Source organism: Hylobates moloch, unplaced genomic scaffold (assembly GCF_009828535.3).
Source record: "Hylobates moloch isolate HMO894 unplaced genomic scaffold, HMol_V3 SCAFFOLD_15, whole genome shotgun sequence".
Classification (NCBI taxonomy): Eukaryota; Metazoa; Chordata; class Mammalia; order Primates; family Hylobatidae; genus Hylobates; species Hylobates moloch.
The window spans coordinates 55,611,100-55,633,734 of NW_026652290.1; the positions used below are offsets into that span (position 1 = coordinate 55,611,100).

Genomic DNA, 22,635 nt, shown 5'->3' on the forward strand with positions numbered 1-22,635 from the left:
CTCCTGCCTCAGACTCCCGAGTAGCTGGGACTACAGGCGAGCACCATCACGCCTGGCTAATTTTTTTGTATATTTAGTAGAGACGGGGTTTCACCATGTTGTCCAGGCTGGTCTCAAACTTCCGACCTCAGGTGATCTGCCCGCCGTGGCCTCCCAAATTGCCGGGGTTACAGGCATGAGCCACTGCGCCCAGCCGCAGTTTATTGTTTTTGTTGTTGTTGTTGTTGTTGTAGTTTGTTTTGTTTTTAAATTTCCCTTCCTGAGTTCATGATTATACCCTGACACTAACTAGCCATTTCTAATTGTCATGTTAAAAAAGTTACACAAATTAAACTTTATTCTCTTTCTCTCCTTTTTTTTTTCAATCTGAGAACTTTTCAACACTCTGCAAGATAACTAGAGGTCTCGAACTTACAGTTTTGTGCAGTTTCGGGCGAAGCTTAATGTAAAAATTTGGTTAACCCTGGTAATTGGGGAGAATGCTTTCTGAGTCTTGTTCCTCATTAATTTCTGGAAATTGACACCAAATCTAAAGGGAAGAACGATGAAAGTCCTAGGCTGTTTGTTCTCCAAGCAGGCCTCCCCAGCCACTGTCTTGGCACCCAGTCTCATATCCGTTCCCTCTGTGGAAGAATTCAGCCAGCAGAACGGTGGTGAAAAGACATTGAGTTGGGGCCCAACTCAGGCCTTAAGGAAGCACTCTTCCTTTAGGAGGAGATGTTAGAAATTTGTCCTTGTAGAGCTATAAAATGTATGCATAGAACAAGCATCATGCAATATTTTTAAAGGGTGGAAATTAAAATCTCAAGTGCAGCATAGTACGGATAGCAGGGAATATTTACAGAGTGACCAAGTGGTGAATTTTCATTACTGACTAATGAACTTCATTGATATCAGGTATGTGGTTGGATCTCAATTCTGATAAAGGAGTTTGCTGGGGTGTGTCAGAGATATAGACATGGTCTTTTCCAAAGTGACCATTTGAAAAAGAGATATCCACATCTTCAAGCCCATATAAAGGATAGAAGCTGCACGGGGCAGCTTTACTTACTCCAGCACCTTCCTCTCCCAGGCAAAATGAAAATACTTGTGAGTATTTGTTTCTGCTTCTTGATACTCTTGTGGTGACTGCTTGCAGACAATGCTCATATCTAATATGCCATGGATTTTGGGAGTCTTAGACAGATACTGTGCATGCTTCTAAGCTTCTGTGATTGAATTAATGACATCTTTGGCAGAAATAGTGTTGAATAAGTCTGACTTTTTTTGTCCTTTTCCTGTTTTGAGATGTTTACTTAAAAGAAAATACAAAAATACAAAGAAATCTCTAGATAATTTTGATTTGGAGGATGTTTAATAATAATCCTTTATTATGAGCTTCATAGGGAATTTGGGCTATTTAAAACAACTACATTTGCTGTCTAAGAGAGAAGTTGTAATTTAAAAATAATATCAGTAATAGTAATAATAGTACCTCTTATTTCTCAAATGCATACTAAGCCTTAGACTAAGCATATAACATGAATAATTTCATCTATTCATTGCAACAACCGTATGAGTTGAGTAGTATTCTCCCCATTTTACAGATAAGAAGACTGAGAGGCAGAGGAATGTGATTTTCCCAAGCCCGTAAATGTGGGATTTAGAATGTAATTTATCCATCTGAATCCCCACTTGCAGGTGAAATCATGGCAAATTTAAGCAGCCAGAGCGTCTTCAATGGCCTCTCATTATGACTAAATTCTCCCTTAGGACAAAACTTTCCTTCTATGGCCACTCCACCCCTCCATCTGATCCCAGCCTCCATAGTTCCACATTGCAGTGCCCCATGGACAGTGGGCTATGTTCTGACCTAGAATGGAATTCGCTCCCCTAGTCTCTGTCCTTTATTCTCATTCAGCTGCTAAGGGAGAAAGCAAAATGTTAAGTACCTCTTTCTAAAGTGTTAAAGACTGTCAGCTTAAAGAGCTCCCTCTCTCAGGGCTGTCTTGATTTTCCAAATTGAGACCTAACCCTGAAGCACAAAATTATTATATAACCATGGTGTATTAACCACAGTGTTGGAAGGGAGATCATTTTGGGGCAGAGGACACTCCCCAAGCTCTCTCTAATCATACCATTAAAGTGGTTTAGTCCTTCGACTACTTGTTCAAACCACTATTTTAGACTCATTAAATAGAATATACAGGAGTATCATATGTTGCTAGAGCTGGTCTGTGGTAAGAGAAGATGTATCCCTATGGAACGTTGAATATCAGCACACAGGTCTTTGTTAGATGCTCCACTCTCAGTCCCCAGAAGAGAAATATTAAGGGTGGGATGGAAAGGGAAGTAGGAAAGTCTCACTGACAGTTCTTAAAAATATCCCCCTTCCCCAAGACTCCTTTCATCAGCAGTTTTCAAATGACAGAGTCAACTATGTACTGATGTAGTTTTCAGTGATAGTACAGTTCACTGATGTTCAGAAGAGAGGGTACAAAACCTGGGTTAGCATGTTGGAACAGACTCTTACAGAACTACAGCAAAATATCAGAACTGCCTCAATGTCAGCTCACGACCTGCGGGCCCAGCACTTGTATGATAGTATCACTAAGGCATAGGAGAATATGGGGGTTTTACTTGATGTCAGCCTCAAAAGTTAATTGTGCTCCCAAGCATTCTATTTTCATAGTTTCCCTTAGGAACCTGTTGTGTCTTTATCACCCATGATTCATTTTAAATCTGTATTACCCTCTCAGTCTTAAGGGATTAAAGTTTTTTAAATTAATTAATTAATTAATTTTCTTTTTAGAGGACACAATTTGACCACTGTTATCCAAAGCTAGTGTGAATCATACCAGGGTATTTCCATAGTGAAATGAATCCTTCACTGCTCATCTGCCCCAGGTTTCTCCTACTATCTACATGGTTATAATGCTAGAAAGAGTTGGGAATTAGGTGGCAATTGTAGAACCCTGTGTCTGGCAAATAGAATGAACTCAACAAATGCCTGTTAAATGAGCCAATGTGTGAGCCAATCAATGTGTGCGTGGAAAGGGAGTGCTGACCATCTGTGGCCACTCAGTGTCTCTAGGTGTACATTTTCTGAGATATCTGTGCCTTTCCTGTCCAGTGTTTCCTCCTGTCCCACACTCAATGACTACCCTATAAAGAATGGATGTGGTGGGTCTGTTTTTCAGGTGGCATTTCTGGTGGTGCTGACCATCTTTGGGATACAATCTCATGGATACGAGGTGAGTTGGTTCCTTATGGGCTTTATCTCTTAGGGATGTTGGAAGAGGAAAGGGAAGGTACAAGAGAGCCTGAAGACAGTAGAGAGGCCATATGCCTTATTTGGGATGGAATCTCAGAAATAACCAATAATGGAAATAATGAGCTTGGCTATTCCTCTCCAACCACCGTACCTTTGCAAATGTAAGCCACTGCTTTAAAATGTGGTCAGTCTCATTTCTCTTGTGATATCACTGCTTCTCCCGTATATAATATAGTAAACTCTAAGGAAAAGCTTTGCCTTCTTATGGCATCATAAGTTTTTGGACTGGGACCCCAGTGGAGAGTTTTAGTTTTTAATCCCTTGTTCACAGCAGGCAGATGCTTTATTTTGTTGGAAGAGTTGCCTTTCAAATATATAAGATTTATGGAAAAACATTTTGTCTTTCTTTTCAATCTAGGTTTTTAACATCATCAGCCCAAGCAACAATGGTGGCAATGTTCAGGAGACAGTGACAATTGATAATGAGAAAAATACCGCCATCGTTAACATCCATGCAGGATCATGCTCTTCTACCACAATTTTTGATTATAAACATGTAAGCAGCAAATGAATTTTCATATTCATCAGGACTAGTTTGCTAAAGAGCAGAGGGATCTATATATATATGGGGCATATATACTTGAATTCTTAGATTTAACCTTGCAAATCTTCAAGAATTCCTCACTTTCACTTTTCTCTTTAAAGAATCAAGCAATTGGTTAAAAAAACAAAACCATTTTGAAGAAAAACATATGACAGGAAACATATGCATTTGCTTGACCTTTTCAGGTAGAAATTGGAAGAGTGATGCTATTATCCCACTACAGGCTCAGAAAGTGCAGAGAAGAGTAACCAAAGTCCAAAGCAAAGCCCGGCACGCAGACACTCAAACACATTTGTTGAGTGAATAAATGAATGAATAGAGTTTCTAACACAGAACATCATGCAGAAAAAGAACAATTGGTCAGGCACAGTGGCTCATGCCTGTAATCCCAGCACTTTGGGAGTATGAGGCAGGAGGATCTCTTGAGCCCAGGAGTTGGAGACTGGCCTGGGCAACATGGCGAAATCCCATCTCTACCAAAAATACAAAAATTAGCTGGGTGTGGTGGTGTGGGCCTGTGGTCCCACCTACTTGGGAGGCTGAGGTGGGAGGATTGCTGGAGCCCAGGAAGTCAAGGCTGCGGTGAGCTGAGACTGTACCACTGCACTCCAGCCTCGATGACAGAACAAGATCCTGTCTCAGAAAGATAAATAAATAAAAAATTAAAAAATATAAAATAATAAAAAGAACAATCACAAAGCAATCACAACATAGCAGAAATCCAGAGCAACTATACACATTTAATTATGTACATAGGGTAGGCAACAAATCATACTTTTTCTGTAAGAAAGAAAGTCTGCTAACTAAAAGCACTAAACTATTTTCAAGTGTTAGATACTGGCATTAACAATAAGTCACAGAAAACTGCTCAGAAAACATATCCTCCATCGGTTATTTATTCATTTGTTTTCCATTTGTTCCACCAATGAATTATGAACCTGCTTCTACCTAGGTTCCAAGCTATGCACTATGGATATAAGTAGGTTCCAGCTCATCTCACTAGACTTTTGAACATGCTTTTCTGTCCCTTTTCTTCTAGAAATATCTTCACGTTCCTCTTTCCTATTGGTGTTCGCAGTTCAATCGCACATTTGAAAGTATAGAGTCATTAGAAGATGTGGTTTAAAAGGAAGTGGCACTGAAATTGTTTTTAAGCAACTGTCATGGAAATCCCAAAACTGTCTTTAAAAAAAAAATAGAGTAGTGAGGATTTGCGTTAAGCTTCTTCCATTATCACCAGGCTCAGCCTCTGTCTATTTTTTGAATTTTAGGAACTGATAATTTGTGAGAATTGAAAAATAAGAACCAGAAAGATTTCTATTAGATACAGCTTTCTAGGGTATATCATTATTTGGAACTCTATAGAGACAATTTTCACTCCAGGTGAAGACTCAGTGGCCTTAGGTCCCTTCTGGCCCCAGGGTCTTCACCCTCCATTGCTCTTTCAATCCCACCTTATTCCAACCCATCCCTCTCCAGCCAGCTTGGGTTTGAGATGGAGAAGGGATGGAGAAAACTGGAGAGGAAGAAAAGATGGCAAATGAGGGGAGGATAGATGAGACGTGTGTGGGCGTGCATGAGTGTGGGTGTGGGTATGGTTATGAGAGCTTCTAAAGCAGCACTGTCTAACAGAACTTTCTGCAGTGGTGGAAGTGTTCTAGATTTGAATTTCCAATAGGGAAGCCCTCAGCCCCCCTGTGGTTATTGAGTACTCAAAATTTGTAACAGAAGTGCATTTTAAATTTTATCTAATTTGAATTTAAATTTAGATAGCAGCATATAGCTAATAAATATCATATATCATATTGGACAGCACAGTTCTTTGTTTTTTGTTTTGTTTTGTTTTTTGATGGAGTCTCGCTCTGTCACCCAGGCTGGAGTCCAGTGGTGCGATCTCGGCTCACTGCAAGCTCCACCTCCCAGGTTCAAGCCATTCTCCTGCCTCAGCCTCCTGAGTAGCTGGGACTACAGGTGCCCGCCACCACGCCCGGCTAAATTTTTTGTGTTTTTAATAGAGACGGGGTTTCACCATGTTAGCCAGGAAGGTCTCGATCTCCTGACCTCATGATCTGCCTGCCTCGGCCTCCCAAAGTGCTGGGATTACAGGCGTGAGCCACTGCGCCTGGCCAGGACAGCACAGTTCTAAAAAAATATTCTATTTACCCCAAATTGGGGAGGAGGCAGAATAAAATTAGTGGAAAGAGGCCAGATGCAGTAGCTTACATCTGTAATCTCAGCACTTTGGGAGTACAAGGTGGGTGGATCACTTGAGATCAGGAGTTTGAGACCAGCCTGGCTAACATGGTGAAACTCCATCTCTACTAAACATACAAAATTAGCTGTGCGTGGTGGTGCACACCTGTAGTCCCAGCTACTCTGGAAGCTGAGGCAGGAGAGTTGCTTGAACCAGGGAGGTGGAGGCTTCAGTGAGCTGAGATTGCACCACTGCACTCTAGCCTGGGCAACAGAGTGAGAGTCTGTCTCAAAATAATAATAATAATAATAATAATAATAATAATAATAAAACAATGGAAAGAGACAGAGATGTGCTTCTTCTCAGTCTTTCAAACCTCAAACTGCAGACCCTGGTTCCATAACATGAAAAGCAGAATACAGTAATGGGTTTGCACAATTTCAAAGGGGTAGAAATGACAAGTGAAAAAATGAAAATGTTATGTAAATTAAGTCAAGTGGATAAAGTTGATTGCAGATTGGAGAGCAATCCCACCATATATTCACTGTGCATGTTCAAGTCTTTCTTCTGAGGTTCACCAAGTTCAGATTCAGGGAACTAGGGAGGAACAGTAACTGTACTCTTGCTCCCTCAGGGCTATATTGCATCCAGGGTGCTCTCCCGAAGAGCCTGCTTTATCCTGAAGATGGACCATCAGAACATCCCTTCTCTGAACAATCTCCAACGGTACATCTATGAGAAACAGGTAATTCTGGGGCACTCTTGAGTATTCTCTGTTCTTAAGCCAGGCAATACTGGTATTTATGGAAAAATGAAGAGGGTGAGGGAGAAGATCATACTATCATGCCTTACCGTAAATATGATACTCAACTTATTAAAGTTATTAAAGTATTTTTACTTTTATTATTTTTTAAGAGCAGGAGTAAATCTCAGCTTGATTTCCACCATATAGTCCTAAATACAAGAATTTATAATAATTTCCAGTGACATTATAGCAAGGACTGATCAGCTTCTCTTCTCAGAGCAGGGCTAAGAGAAATGGTGATTGGAACAATAATAAGAGAAGTTCTAATATTCAATGACCCAAAGATGCAAAGAAATAATACAGCATAGTGAACATATACAAACAGTGCACTGCAGCTAGAGACCCAAGGCCTAAGTCTCCCTCCACAACTTCTTATAGGTGCCACCTTTGACATGGGACTTACTTTCTTTGGGCTTCATTGCCACCAGAGGTAAAATAACACTGGTAATTACTGATGAGGCTACTTCACAGATAGAGTGTTCAAAAAGAGATGATGCCTTGAGATCCCTAAGTTCTTTCTGTTTAATAATCTGAAAGAGAAAAATCGTCACAATTTAGAATAAGGTACACAAATTTTTGTCAATTTATTTTATGTTCTTCTTTTCTGTTATACTGATCTAGACTCTGGACAACATATTCTCCAACAAATACGCCTGGGTCAAGTACAACCCTCTGGAGTCTCTGATCAAAGATGTGGATTGGTTCCTGCTTGGGTCACCCATTGAGAAACTCTGCAAACATATCCCCTTGTATAAGGGGGAAGTGGTTGAAAACACACGTGAGTACCAATAAGTCATTCATTCACCAAATACTTTCTGAAAGCTACTATGTGCCAGGTACTCTGCTGGGTGCCATGTGAAATATAAATAAATGGAAACAGTACTCAGTTCAGTTTGCTTTGGGAATTAATTACATGCCATGTGTGTAAATTGTGCTAAATGTTAGGAATACAGAAATGAATTAAACTGTCTCCAAGTAACACATAGTCTAGTGAAGAAGCTGACAAGTGAAAAGAGAGGATGGAATAAAGGATTCCTGGGTGCCAGTGAAAAACTACTCAATTCTTGTATACTTTCATATGTAAGAATTTCAAGTAGCAAAAAGTCATCTGGGCCCTTAGAATAGCATCTTTTGAAGATAATAAGAAGGAAGTCATTAAGAAATGCTCTCAGGATCTAGAATAGAATTGGTACAGGAAAGAGGAGGCCAAGTGGACTTACAGACAGAGAGTAAAAACCCTGATTCATCTGGGTAACATATGCCACTGCAGATATTACTGTCATTTTTATACAGTTTCTAAACGTGGCAGAGCAACCAGAGTGAAAGAGGTTGGGCCAACTGATGATGAACACAACAAAGGAAATTTCTCAGAGTAGTGGAAGGTAGATAAAGAAGAGTTCGTGTTTATTATATATCCACTGCCCAGAAAAAATTTTAAGTACTCATTCATAAAGTAAATAAAGGCACATAGGTATGCCATTGACACAGAATGGCATAATATCCCTGGGATCAAGCCAAACAGCACTTCCAAAAGTTGTCAGTTTTATTTAAGCAAATGTATTATTATTCTAATAATTCCAATAATATATTTGTAATGCTCTTTCTCTGAAAAATTTTCCCTTTTCCAGATAATGTCGGTGCTGGAGGCTGTGCAAAGGCTGGGCTCCTGGGCATCTTGGGAATTTCAATCTGTGCAGACATTCATGTTTAGGATGATTAGCCCTCTTGTTTTATCTTTTCAAAGAAATACATCCTTGGTTTACACTCAAAAGTCAAATTAAATTCTTTCCCAATGCCCCAACTAATTTTGAGATTCAGTCAGAAAACATAAATGCTGTATTTATGGATTTTATGGTGTTTGTTGTTTTTGGTAAGCAGCAAAGGGAATCCAAGCAATGTCTTTGTCACTATATAGAAGAAAAAAAATTGCCAGAATTTTAAATAAGGTGCATAATGTGTGAAAATTCCCAGATAATACCACTGGGTCACATGCGGACTAGTCAGCTGGGGTCGAATTTCCATTTCTGCATCTGCCCTCTGGACCAGCTTCCCATCTAACCATCCAAATACGTGGGAGCAACCTGGGTAGAGAAGAGGCTCACATGGTGGTGGCCTTGACCTGGCCAGGGGAGGGACGTGGTGTATGCTTATCAAACAAGTTGAATGCTCAGGTGAAGGCTTTTAGGGCCATTCATATGAGTTAAAATGTCCTTCAACTCACCAAAGCAGTAGACTCAACCTGAATAAACATTATAATAATATGTGTTGTCCTGGAGTGAGAAGGGAGAAAGGGAGAGAGGAAGGAGCACCTAACATCCAGGAAAAGATGCACCATACTGAAGATCATAACGGGAGTGAAAACCTAACTAGAAATGCCAAGTCAATACATAGCAGAAAAGCAACTTCCAATATTTCAAATAAATTGCACATTGTGTACAAATCTCAGATCGTGAAGCTGGGTCACACTTGAACGTTTGGCTGATTGCAAATTCAGAGCAAAGAGGAATTATTTTAACAACAATTTGTTCTCTTGCGCAGACCTCTGGGATCCTAGCTGCAGAGGACCCCCGGCCTCCGCGTTTGAGCTGACTTGAGACTCTCACTAGAGATTAGATGCAGAAAGGGCTTCAGCAGGGACGGGGCTGGAGGCTTTGTCTGTGAGAAAGCTCCGCGGGAGCACTCATCCCCCAGGGCTCCCTGTCTCCCTCTGAGAGGCTCTGGCCCCATATAACCACCAGAATGGGAGAAGAAGGGCTTCCCCGTGGGATTAGGGCACATCTGTCCCGCAGGCCCACCTGCCTGCCAGTCCCTCCCAAGATTCCTGCCTGGCCACCCCACAGGAGTGTGTACACAGTGCAGCCTCAGCTGCTCAGCCTGGGTGCTTTGCTCCACTTGAGTGCATTCTGGCAGCCTGGGAGCTGTTTGGATCCCCCAGTGCACACAGATCCCAACCCCAAAGGTCCAGGGGAGGGAGCTGTGAGCAGATCCGGACGTCCCAGGGCTAAGGTCTGTGGCTCCGGAGTGCGGAACTGGGACCGGTGCTTCAGCAGAAGAGGAGCCCATACTCTCAGAAAACTCTCAGAGAGGGGTGAGTCGCACAGGTTCCTGGGCTGGTGTGGAACCTAGGCGTGCCTCCCTCCACAGAGCTGGTCCAGTAAGTGTGGGGCCTGTCTCCCTGCTGGACCTCTGCCTCAAGGAGACCCACGACCTGGAACACCTAACAACAACAAAAAATCACGGCCACAGTGCCAGTGATCGGGGGTCCCTCTCCCCAAGACCCAGGAGGAGACCTGGTGAGGGGTCACCCCTCTCCTCCTTGCACCACAGAGCACGGCTTCAAAGGCCCGGATACACAAAGGAGCCAGGTGGCAGAATGAGAGCCTAGCTACCTCCTATTGCTCTTATGCGCCATCTACTGGATTTCAGCCCAAACTACAACACGATAAACTGCTAATTTTCCTTCCTGCCAGGCGGAGGACTAGAATTCAGCAGACTGTACAGAGCCTTAGCCCTCTGAAAACTTCCAGAAATGAAGCCAACTGAGTATACTCAGTTTACACCACAGTTAAAGGAACACCAACCCTCCCAGATGAGGAAGAATCAGTGCAAGAACTGTAGCAATTTAAAAAACCAGAGTGTCCCCTTACCTCCAAATGAGCCCACTAGCTCTGCAGCAATTGTTCTTAACCAATCTGAAATGACGAGCATGGAATTCAGAATCTGAATGGCAATGAAGCTTATAGATATCCAGGAGAAAGCTGAAATCCAATCCAAGGAAACCAAGCAATCCAGTGAAATGGTTTAAGAGGTGAAAGATGAAATAGCAGTTTTACAAAAGACCCAAACTGAGCTTGTTGAGTTGAAAAAAGAATTTCATAATACAATCAAAAGTATTAACAACAGAATAGACCAAGCTGAGGAAAGAATCTCAGAGCTCAAACCCTGGTTATTTGAATCAACTTAGACAAAAATAAAGAAAATAGAGCTTTAAGAAATGAACACAATCTCCCAGAAATATGAGATTATGTAAAGAGACCAAATCCATGACTCATTGCCATCCCTAAGAGAGAAGGAGAGAGAATAAGCAACTTGGAAAATATATTTGGGGACATAGCCCACAAAAATTTCTCTAATCTCTCTAGAGAGGTTGACATGTAAATTCAAGAAATACAGAAGACCTTGGTTAGATAATATACAAGGTGACCATCCCCAAGGCACATGGTCATCAGATTCACCATGGTCAATGCAAAAGAAAAAAATCTTAAAGACAGCTAGGGAGAAGGGTCAAGTCACATGCGGAAGAACTCTCATTAGGCTGGCAGTGGACCTCTCAGCCGAAACCTGACAAGCCAGAAGAGATGGAGGGAGGGGGGTCTATTTTTGTCATCCTTAAAGAAAAGAAATTCCAACCAAGAGTCTCATACACTGCCAAACTAAGCTTCCTAAGTGAAGGAGAAATAAAACCCTTCTCAGACAAGCAAATGCTGGAGGAATTCGTTTCAACTAGACCAGCCTAACTAAGGGAGTGCTGAATATGGACTCAAAAGAATAACACCTGCTACCACAAACACTCATTTAAGCACATAGCCGACAGACACTATAGGCAATTACACAGTAAGTCTACATAACAACACAATGACAGGATCAAAATCTCACACATCAATAGTAACCCTGAGTGTAAAGGGGCTAAATGCCCCACTTAAAAGACATAGAGTGTCAAACTTGATAAAAAGACAAGACCCAATCATCCACTATTTTCAAGAGCTCTATGTTACATGTAATGCCACCCACAGACTCAAAGTAAAGAGATGGAGAAAGATTTATCATGCAAAATCAGAAAACAAAAAAGAGCAGGAGTCAGTAGTGTTATATCAGACAAAACAAACTTTAAACCCTTAATAATTAAGAAGGACAAAGAAGGGTATTGCCTGGACCGCAGAAGCCTTATTGGAAAAAAGGAAGGGTATTTATTACATAATGACAAAGGGTACAATCCAACAAGAGGTTTTAACTATTCTAAATATATACACACCCAACATTGGAGCACCCAGATTTATAAAACAAGTACTTCTTGATCTACAAGAAGACTTAGACAGCCACACAATAATGGGAGACTTTCACACCCTACTTATAGATCACTGAGACAGAAAACTAACAAAGGAACTCTGGACTTAAACTTGATACTTGACCAATTGGACCTAATAAATATCCACAGAAAACTTCACCCAACAAAGATAGAATATACATTCTTCTTATCTGCACGTGGAACACGTTCCAAGATCAACAACATGCTAGGTAAGAAAGCAAGTCTCAATAAATTAAAAAAAAATGAAATCATACGAACCTTAATATCAGACCACAATGCAATTAAAAAGAAATCAATATCAAGAAGATCTCTCAAAACTACATAAATACATGAAAATTAAACAACTTACTCCTGAATAACTCTTGCGTGAACATCAAAATTCAAGAAGAAATAAAAAATTCTTTGAAATTACTAAAAACAGAGACATACCTTACCAAAATCTCTGGGGCACAGCTAAAGTAGTGTTAAGAGGAAAGTTTATAGCACTAAATGCCTTAATCAAGAAGTTAGGAAGATCTCAAATTAGCAGTCTAACTTTGCACCTAAAAGAACTAGACAGAAAAGAACAAACCAACCCCAAAGCTAGCAGAAGAAAAGAAGTCACTAAAGTTAGAGAGGAATGGAATGAAATTGAGATGCAAAATCCATACAAAAGATCAAATGAAACCAATAGTTGTTTTTTTTGAAAGAATAAATAAAATTGATAGACCCACCTAGCTAGATGAACAAAAAAGAAAGAGAAGATCCAAATAAACACAATCAGAAATGACAAAGGTGAGGTTACAATTGATCCACAGAAATACTTATCCTCAGAGACTACTATGAACATACACAAATTAGAAAATATAGAGGAAATGGATAAATTCCTGAAAGCACAAAATCTCCCAAGATTGAATAGATGTGAAAATTCTCAACAAAATATTAACAAACCAAATCCAGCAGCACATCAAAAAGTTAATATATCATGATCAAGTAGGCTTCATTCCAGGAATGCAAGGCTGGTTCAACATAGGCAAATCAATAAATATGATTCACCACATAAACAGAATTGAAAGCAAAACCTGCATAGTCATCTCAATAGAGGCAGAAAAAGCTATCAATAAAAATTCAACATCTATCAAAGGAACATACCTCAAAATAATAAGAACCATCTGTGACAAGTCCACATCCAACATCATACTGAATGGGCAAAAGCTTGAGCCATTCCTCTTAAGAACAGGAACAAGGCAAGGATACTTACTCTCACCACTCCCATTCAAGGTAGTACTGTAAGTACTAGTCAGAGAAATTAGGCAAGAGAAAGAAATAAAAGGCATCCAAATAGGAAAAGAAGTCAAACTATCTCTCTTTGCTGATGATATATTTGTATACCAAGAAAACCCTAAAGACTCTGTCAAAACACTCCTAAAACTGATGAATGATTTTAGTAAAATTTCAGGATACAAAATCAATGTACAAAAAGTAGTAGCATTTCTATATACCAACAGTGTCCAGGCTGAGAGTAAAATCAAGAACACAAACTCACTTAAATAGCCACAAAGAAAATGGTATATCTAGGAATACAGCTTTCACTAAGGAGGTGAAAGATCTGTACAAGGCTTAAAGAAATCATAGGTGACACAAACAAATGGAAAAAAATCCATGACCATGGATTGGAAAAACTAATATTGTTAAAATGGCCATACTGCCTAAAGCAATATACAGATTCAATGCTATTCTTATAAAAGTGCCAATGTCATTCTTACAGAATTAGAAAAAACTATTCTAAAATTCATATGGAACAAAAAAGAGCCCAAACAGCCAAAGCAATCCTAAGCAAACAAAACAAAACAAATGAACAAACAAAAAACAAAGCTGAAGACATCACGCTACCAGACTTCAAATTACGCTACAAAGCTACAGTAACTAAAACAGCATGGTACTGGTACAAAAACAGACACATAGACCAGTGGAACAGGTTACAGAACCCAGAAATTAAGCCACATACCTACAACCATCTGATCTCCAACAAGGCTGACAAAAACAAGCAATGGGGTAAGGATTCCCTATTCAATAAATGGTGCTGGGATAACTGGCTAGGCATATGCAGAAGATTGAAGCTGGACCCCTACCTCTTACCATATACAAAAATTAACTCAAAATGGATCAAAGACCTCAAAGACCTCAAACTATAAAAATCCTAGAAGGTAACCTAGGAAATACAATATTAACCTTGGCAACATTAGCCTTGGCAAAGAAGTGGCAACTAATTAAAGAGCTCCTGTACAGCAAATGAAACTATTAACACAGTAAACAGACAACCTACAGAATAAGAGAAGATATTCTCAAACTATGGATCTGATGGGCAAAATATCTGTCCAGAATCTATAGAGACCTTAAATCAACAAGTGACAAACAACACCATTAAAAATAGGCAAAGGAGGTCAATTTATACTTCTTAAAAGTGGCCAACAAACATATGAAAAATTAGCATCACTAATAATCAGAGAAATACCAATAAAACAACTAAGAGATACCATCTCACACCAGTCAAAATGACTATTATCAAAAAGTAAAAAAATCCACAGACGTTGATGAGGCTGTGGAGAAAGAGGAACACTTATACACTGTTGGTGGGAGTGTAAATTAGTTCAGCCACTGGAAATCAGTCTGGAGATTTCTCAAAGGACTTAAAACACAGGTACCATTTGACCCAGAATTTCATTACTGAGTATATACTCAGTGGAAAATAAATCATTCTACCAAAAAGATACATGCACTCATATGTTCATTGCTGCATTATATACAATAATAAAGACAAAAATCAACCCAGCTGCCCATCAATGGTAGATTGGATAAAGAAAATGTGTACATATATACCATGGAATACTACACAGCCATGAAAAGGAATGAAATCATGTCCTTTGCAGCAGCATGGATGAAGTTGGAGGCCATAATCCTAAGCAAATTAATGCAGGAAGAGAAAACCGATACTACGTGTTCTCACTTACAAGGCAGAGCTAAACATTGAGTACACGTGGACATAAACATGGGAACAATAGACACTGCAGACTATTAGAGGAAGGAGGGAGAGAGGAAGGTTCAGGTTGTAAAATTACCTATCTGGTACTACGCTCAGTACCTGGGTGATGGGGTGTGTATATTTAACATCAACATCACACAATATTCCCATGTAAGAAATCTGAACATGTACCCCCTGCATATAAAATAAACACTGATTTTTTAAAAAATGCAACAACAAATAGGTTTTTCCAATTCTCCTTATCAATTGTCACTTTGGAAACTCAAATACAGTTGAAAACTAGCCACAAAAGTTTTGGGGTTCCTCTGATTGTTTTGTAAAAGGAGTTTAATAACATTTAAAAAATAATTTCTATGTGCCATTTACTACTTTTATTTCTAAAACTGTACATCTACTTCTTAACAGTCATCAATGTACTCAGCACTGGAACAGGTATGCTGGGGGAAGAGGCCCAAGGCAAAGCTACCATAGCTGCCAAAGTTATTTTCTTGTTGGGGAAATAAGCATTAGTATGAAAACATTTGCTAACAACAGTAATGAATGCACAATAAAGTGCCAAATGAATGGTAGAGTGTCTGAGCTGAGGCTTTGGTGTTTGCAAGTGATGCAAACCAAATCAAATTTGCTGGGGCCAAGGGGGAATTTACTGTCTCATATAACTAACCATGGAAGAAAAGAGATACTCTGGTCTTGAGTAACAGAACTAGATGCTTGAACGTGACCACACACTCTCTTTCCATGTCTCAACTCTCCTCTCTGCATTCAACCTCAGTATCTTACACTGGGTTTCTCCATGAGGATAGAGTCAATACCACTGTCAACTACACTATAGTCACCCACTATTGGTCCTCATCTTCCCATCTTGATCATCAGAGAGAAAAGGACTCCTTTTAGTTCTAATTTCAAATTACTTTTAATTTTAAAAGAATATGATCCTAATTGGCTCATGTGGGGCACAATCCTGTGGCCAGCATTAGGGATAGGAAGGTGGGGTGCAGGAAGGGGTGTTATGACTGGTAAACTTCTTTGGAATCTACTGCTTACAGATGTGTTATCCTCATTAATTTTTATAGCATTGCTCCTATTTTTAGCATTTGCTCTCTAACTCTCCTCTTTGCTGTTGTCATGCTGAATACATGTTAGGAGCAGCCAGTGGAGGACAACAGGCACACCCTAAAAAGAATGTGTCTAAATGGAAGCTACAATGAAGCTGGGGCTTTGGTTATATTTTTTCCATAATTAGCCCCCTCTTAAAGGCTGAAAAAAGTAGATATTGACTCCATTAACTTACTGGATGCTCAAGCCAGAGACCCTCTCTGGGCCATCAGGGAGAAGGAGCAAACCTGGACCGAATACCACAAAGTACCCATGATGCTGGAAGAGTTGGTCAGGCTACAAAAGCTGGTTTGAGCTGAGTTATGCCTCCCTGCCCAGAGTCTAGTGGGTTCTGGCAGTGCTCTCTCCTCATAGCGGCCCAGCTGAGAACTGATGGTACCCTCCAATGCACAGTCAAGCTGGAATGGCCCTAGAGGCAAGTTAGTTTGATAGGGAAAAGGCAGAGTTCTAGGTCTTCTGTGCCCTGACTAGTTTATTTTTAAGCCAGCTGAGCAATCTAGCTTTCTGCGGGATGGAGGAGCAGATATCCAGCATTGGAAACCCATGGATAATGGGGGAGAAAGAGAGAGGAGGACCTTTCAGCTGTGGAAGGCTCTTTGGAGCATCCTTTGTGGGAGGGGATTAGTTCTGGTTCGACCATAGTCCCAGCCCTGTAGCAAAACCTCCTCAGGGCTTCCCCTCTCTCCAAACCCCTCCCAGTGAGGCTGATGCTTTGAGCTTACTCCTTACACAGTATTAACCATGCCACACTGATAGGCATTGTCATCTTGGTTTCCCCAACCCCCTTTCTCCTGTGACAGGTCGTTTGCTGGCAGTGGACAGGTAAAATCCTTACTCCAGCCTTCTTCAGCTCTGTTCCTCATTCCCCAAGGGCTAGGGACCTTTAGAAAGTGGCCCATCCCATGGTACATGGTCTCTTCTTGACCACACTAGGACTCAAATACAAATTAGCATTTCCCTTTTTATGAATCACTTAAAAAGTGGCACTACCACATTTCACAGGAGATATTGCCACTTTTTAAATGATTTTTTAAAAGGAGAAGGCTAATTTCTTCCCTGCTGGCTTCCCTACTTGCACCTTGTAGATAGCACCACCCAGGGTGCAGGCTGGGGCAGGCTGTGGTAGGAAGGGAAGCAGTGGTGTCCCAGTTCTGGAGAAAGGCTTGCAGACTCTGCCTTTGGCAGGATTTTTCTGCAATTAGCCATCTCCTGGGCAGAATGAAGGGAATTTCCCAGCCTGTTTCCTGCCTGGGCAGGCTCCTCAAATCCAGGGATGAACTATTAATAGTTTCTGCAGGGCCAACCCTCCTTTTGGTTTCATTATGGTGCCAATTCCAGGGCTTTGAGGGTTATAGGGAACCAGGCTTCCAGTGGGGTGGGGCGGGGGGAGGTAGACTGCTTCTCATCTACAGTTGGAGAAGATTCCAGAAGGAGAATACTGTCTGGCTTCACTGTTCTCTCTGGGTTGTTTCCTTGGTTCTCTCCCTAACTCCAAATTGTCTCAGTCTCCTGGATCCCAATACCCCTCCAGGTCTTCCATGTGGGCCCCTAGACCACACCACCCACCTTCATACTCCCATTCCACAACTGAGTCCAGTGGCCAGCTTGTTGATACTTCCTTAATTCTCAGCCAGAGCTAGCCCTCGGATGGCCCGGGGGTCTCGCTGCTTCAGATGTGGACTTGTGGGCATTCTCTGGCACCATTTTCTCTCTGGGTCCTGTAAGCTCCCAAGTGCAGGAGGTTCTGGGGTACACTGTGTGCTTGGCAACATCCAGCATTGTGTTTGCTGCTTCATCTAGGTGTCTTGTTGCTCCCATTTCCTGTCGTAGGGCATCAAGCCTTCAGCAAAGGGAGACAGCAAACGCAATGCTGCCTGTCTGACCATGGGATATACTGGTTCAGATCTCACTAGTGACAGCCCAGACTTCAACTTGCTTTTCAGGGTATTAGATCCCCAATCCCTTAGTGCCCAGGGATTCAAAGTTTGGAGTAATCCCAGCCCTGCCAAACAGTAGGGGTGCTGGTGGGGAGTGTCTGCTGGCTGTTCATGAACCTCTGCTGTCCTGGGTCTCTCTCCACTGGACATGGCAGCATCTCTAAGTTACAGATAACAATGTGCTGCCCTGCATGGTTGAACCGCTTCTGACATCTGCTAGGCAACCCGTCCCATGTGCCCTACCCCCTCTTCGATGCCAGTGAGTCACAATGTCTATGCTTATTCACAGCAGTAATACCTAGGGAGTGCCCACGAAGCCCTTTAGTCCTGGTCCCTCGCTCCGCATGGATCTCCTGGGAAGGCATCTGCTGAGTGGGTCGGTTCATGAGAACCTGCATTTATGAAGCTCTGGAGTGTGTAGGCATCATCCTCAGTGAAGACAAGTAAGAGGCCAAGGCCTTAGAGGATCTACAGCAGGGAGAGTGCCTTCCACCTTGAGGCCACACCAGACCTGGAGAAGCTGCAGGCCCTGGCTCTGCAAAAGGACCTTTGAGGTGGGTGAGACTGTCTCCCAAATGGGCAGCTCTTGAAAAGGACACATGAGCAGTGTGTGTGCTTATTGCCTGCTCTGGGTCTTCATTGGTCCCTCTGTCTTCCTTTTCATATGTGTGCACATAAAATATACTGATGTTTGTGTTTTTTTTTTTTTTTTTTTTTTTTAAAAAGCTGGCCTGAAGGAGAAACCTGGCCCAGGATATGAGTGTGCCAACGGAGCTTTTGCAGGAAGCTGGGTGAGGCATGTAGATGAGGTTCTTATTTTTCTTATTTCCCATACAATTGTGTTTCTTACAGTAAATGACATGTCACATGTCACGCAAACTCCTTTGCTCATTTGAGATAGAATTAAATAGAATTTGTTCATTCAGAGCTCCCAGGATTAGAATACATGGACCCAGACAAATACGTTGTTATAGAAATATCTGTTTGGATAACCGACTCAATGAATGAATTCAAGCATTTGTTAACTCAAACATAATAAATATAAATTGGTGAATTAATAAAATATTGAGACTTCTAGCTTCTAATAATGATGAAGTATCTTATATCAGACTAACCTTCCTGCCATAACAATTATAAACCTGGAAAAAATATAAACAGTAGCCATTTGAAGACAATAAAGTTACCCTAAACAGGCAGAAACTAAAGAAGATATGACCTTTAAAAGAAATGTTTCTTCATCTATTGCTGGTAAGAGTTGTCTAATACTCTGTGGCAAAACCAGTCCATTGATTACCCAATCCTTATTCCCCACTTCCCTCTTTCCTTCTAACACAGCTCCAATTTAAGTAGCAACAAAAAAAAGCCCTTAATTTTAGAAAAATATATTCCTTTAGTTCCAGGGGATTAATCATGATTAGTCTGAATCAGTAGTTTTCAACTGGGGTGTGATTTTTCTCCCCTCCCCTGGAGACATCTAGTGGTGTTTGGAGACATTTTTGATTGTTACAGCTGGAGGGTATGCTACTGGCATCTAATGGGTAGACACCAGAGATGCTGCTAAACATCCTACAATGCCCAGGGCACCGCCCTACAACAAAGAATGTTCTGGCTTCAAATGTTCACAGTGCCAAGGCTGAGAAAGCCCTGGGCTAAATCAGTCTTGGTTTCTTTTAAGACAATAAATCAATATCATTTTCCTCAGCCTATGATTGGCCTGTGGGTGGCCATATGATCTCAGTTTCTGCCAATGAGTTATAAGTAGAAATCTGCTAAGTGGGGCTTTCAGGAAAGATTTCTCTCTCCTAATAAGGAGTAACAGACTCAGCTGGCATGTGACTCTGCCCTTTGCGTGTTCCTATCATCCCCTCAATGAGGATATGAGGCTGATGTCAGGAGATGATTGTCCATTTTAGGACCACGAGGCAAAAATCCTAGAGAAGGAAGATTCAGGAAAGAAAGAAAGAGCTAGAATGCCTGACTGCATTATTCCAGAGCTGCTCCAGCTGGGACTTCCTTCCTGGATCAGTATCTACCTGTTTAGGCCACTGTGACTGAGTTCTCTTTTTTCACAGCTGAAAGCATTCCTTACAGATACACCTGAAAGAGGCTGGATAACTCCAGTGAGTACACATGCCTCCAGACCTGGGCCCACCCAGCACTGCTGTCTCCACTTCTTTCACCCCTAAAACCCCTTTGAAAATTCCAGGCTCACCACCTTCCTTTACTCATGCTGCAGAAACCCAATACTGAGGGCTACTCCTAGGATAACTTCAAGCAAATGTCACTTGAAGCTCACTGCCCAGCACTGTTTGGCCTGCCATTCCCTCTTACCAGTCCAGACACTGTCCCTAATTCTCCCTTGGCTCTTGGGGAAATGTCTGATGTTGCAGCAACTCTGACGCACAGGGCTCAGCACACATTCAGGAATGGAATCAAGTGCTTCTTAGCATTTAGGGTCTAGGTGTACCCCATTTTAAGGTGGTAAGCCCATTTCCTCAGCATGCTTTTAACCCCTAGGGAAGGATTCCCTGGCTGCTGCATGGCCCTTCCAGCTCATGCAGTAGCATATGACCCCAAAAAGGGACACCCCAAGAATTCACCCCTCACTGCCTCTAATGATGCAGCTCACCCCTCAATCTTCCTCTAAAAAGTTACTGTTGCTACACCCCTACATGGCCTTAGGTAAACAATGCCTGGTCAATGGACAATCATCCTGTCCTCTTATTCATGACCTTTGTTAGCTTCTCTTTTCTCCTGTTTGACCCAAACTAATCACGATAGGGAGAATCCTGGGGCTACTCGCCAACCCCTTGCCATCTGCAGTTGACCCCCACCTCAAGAGACTTGCCAGGGTGTGTTTGATTTTTGCTGAGAACTCCTCGACATATTCCATTATGCTAAGGATAAATTAAAGGATAATTCCATTACTATCCCTTTCCACTCCGTTGGGGCCAAGGGTGAGATTGGATATTGCCTGGGAGTGGCATGAAAAAGCCTTCTGGGGCATTGGAAATCTTCTATGTCTTCCCCTGGCTGATGGCTACATTGGATGAATATATGTAAACATTCATTGAGCTGTGCACTTAAAATCTGCACTTCATTGTATAACTCAATAAAAATGTTCATATATTTTTAAAATTTAAAACACAAAATAAAAAGGAGGCCCACCCAGTCTTCAGCAGTCTCAAGATACATACAAGTTGGCCATGGCTAGAGCCCATCAGCACTGAAAGGCCCAGGTTCCAGCTGCCTGGTGCCTGGAGCCAGGCCAGAGGACCCAGGGCTGTGGTCTTCCTTCAGGGATGGGGAGGATGTGAGTCCATGGACAGCTACAGCTCTGCCTGCTGTGGACGGCTGGGATACTGCCCGTGTGTAAAGCATCACCCAAACTAACTCAGTCCAATGGGGGGGCTCCACAAAAATAACTACTGACCTATGGGTTAAGTTATGGGGTGGTTCTTTCCGCTCCAAGCAGACAGAAGGACAAGGAGAAGCAGCACATTCCAGGCAGGATAAGGGGCACTGCTCCTGATCCCTTGGGAAGGAAACTAAGAGCACAGAGTGAGTAGGTAGCTAGAAAATGAACACTGGGCAGCTGCCTCCCGTGGCTGGCGAGCCAGCTCGCCTATACCCACAGTCCTGAGCTTGGACACAGCTGGCTCTTCCCTAGACTGCAGAGAAGCAGGAGTGGCAGGGAGAATTAGAAGTGACACCATCGGGGGTGGAAAGGACTAGTAAGGAAATTAAGATGTTCTCCCTAAAGGGAAGTCTGTCAATGGAGTGCCTTTCTCGAAACAAAGAGGCCAGGAAATTTGGCCTCTGTTTTAGATCTCCTCTCTCTGGGAAAGGACTCTTGAGCAAGGATGGAATTCTTGCAGGAGAGTTTTATTTATTGCAAGAGAGTTTTGAGTCCCAGCTGGGATTTAGACATTGCTTAAAGACTTCTTGGTAATCCTCCAAATGCCCATTTGCAGAACTAAAAATTCTTCCAGGGTAAATCTGCTCAGGAAAGAGGGGGCTGGGACACAGTCCTAATCCAGTAACAAACTCTGGAGACGGAGGAGCAGTTTAATGACATTGTGATGTTTCAGGCTCAAATTTGTCCCCGGTCCAGTCCCCAGTGAACTCATATTCCAGGTCCCAGGGTGGTGGGTGGGGACTGAGTATAAAAACAACAGTAGCCACAGATGAGAAAAGCCCCCCCCTTTTTTTTCACTAGCTTCTCTAAGAAACTAGGGTACACATTGCAGGGTGATATGGTTAGGCTCTGTGTCCCCACCCAAATCTCATTTGGAATTGTAATCCCCATAAACCCCACGTGTTGAGGGAGGGACCTGTTGGGAGCTGACTGGATCACAGGGATGGTTTCCCCCATGCTGTTCTCATGATAGTGAGTGAGTTCTCATGAGATATGGTGGTTTAGTACATGTCTGACAGTTCCTCCTTCACACACTCTCTCTTTCACCTCCCACCATGTAAGACGTGCCTGCTTCCCCTTCTGCCATGATTGTAAATTTCCTGAGGCCTCCCCAGCCATGCAGAACTGTGAGTCAATTAAACCTCTTTTCTTTATAAATTACCCAGTCTTGGGCAGTTCTTTATAGCAGTGTGAAAACAA

At 41.9% G+C, this 22,635-nt stretch overlaps 1 protein-coding gene across 1 annotated transcript; it reads left to right on the forward strand.

Annotated features, from left to right (window-relative positions):
- Window positions 1–1,045: 1,045 nt before the first annotated feature.
- GKN2 (gastrokine 2) lies at window positions 1,046–8,703 on the forward strand. Its single transcript, XM_032177274.2, has 6 exons — window positions 1,046–1,089; window positions 3,180–3,233; window positions 3,672–3,809; window positions 6,686–6,796; window positions 7,478–7,634; window positions 8,485–8,703. Exons 1-6 carry the CDS (start codon window positions 1,078–1,080, stop codon window positions 8,565–8,567), a joined length of 555 nt encoding a protein of 184 aa, XP_032033165.1. The 5' UTR covers window positions 1,046–1,077; the 3' UTR covers window positions 8,568–8,703.
- The last annotated feature ends 13,932 nt before the right edge of the window (window positions 8,704–22,635 follow it).

Bases quoted from the DNA above. Each gene is read 5' to 3' on its own strand.
- GKN2 (XM_032177274.2), top strand. The intron at 3,810-6,685 runs GTAAGCAGCAAA...TTGCTCCCTCAG, and splicing joins CAATTTTTGATTATAAACAT to GGCTATATTGCATCCAGGGT. The intron at 6,797-7,477 runs GTAATTCTGGGG...ATACTGATCTAG, and splicing joins GGTACATCTATGAGAAACAG to ACTCTGGACAACATATTCTC.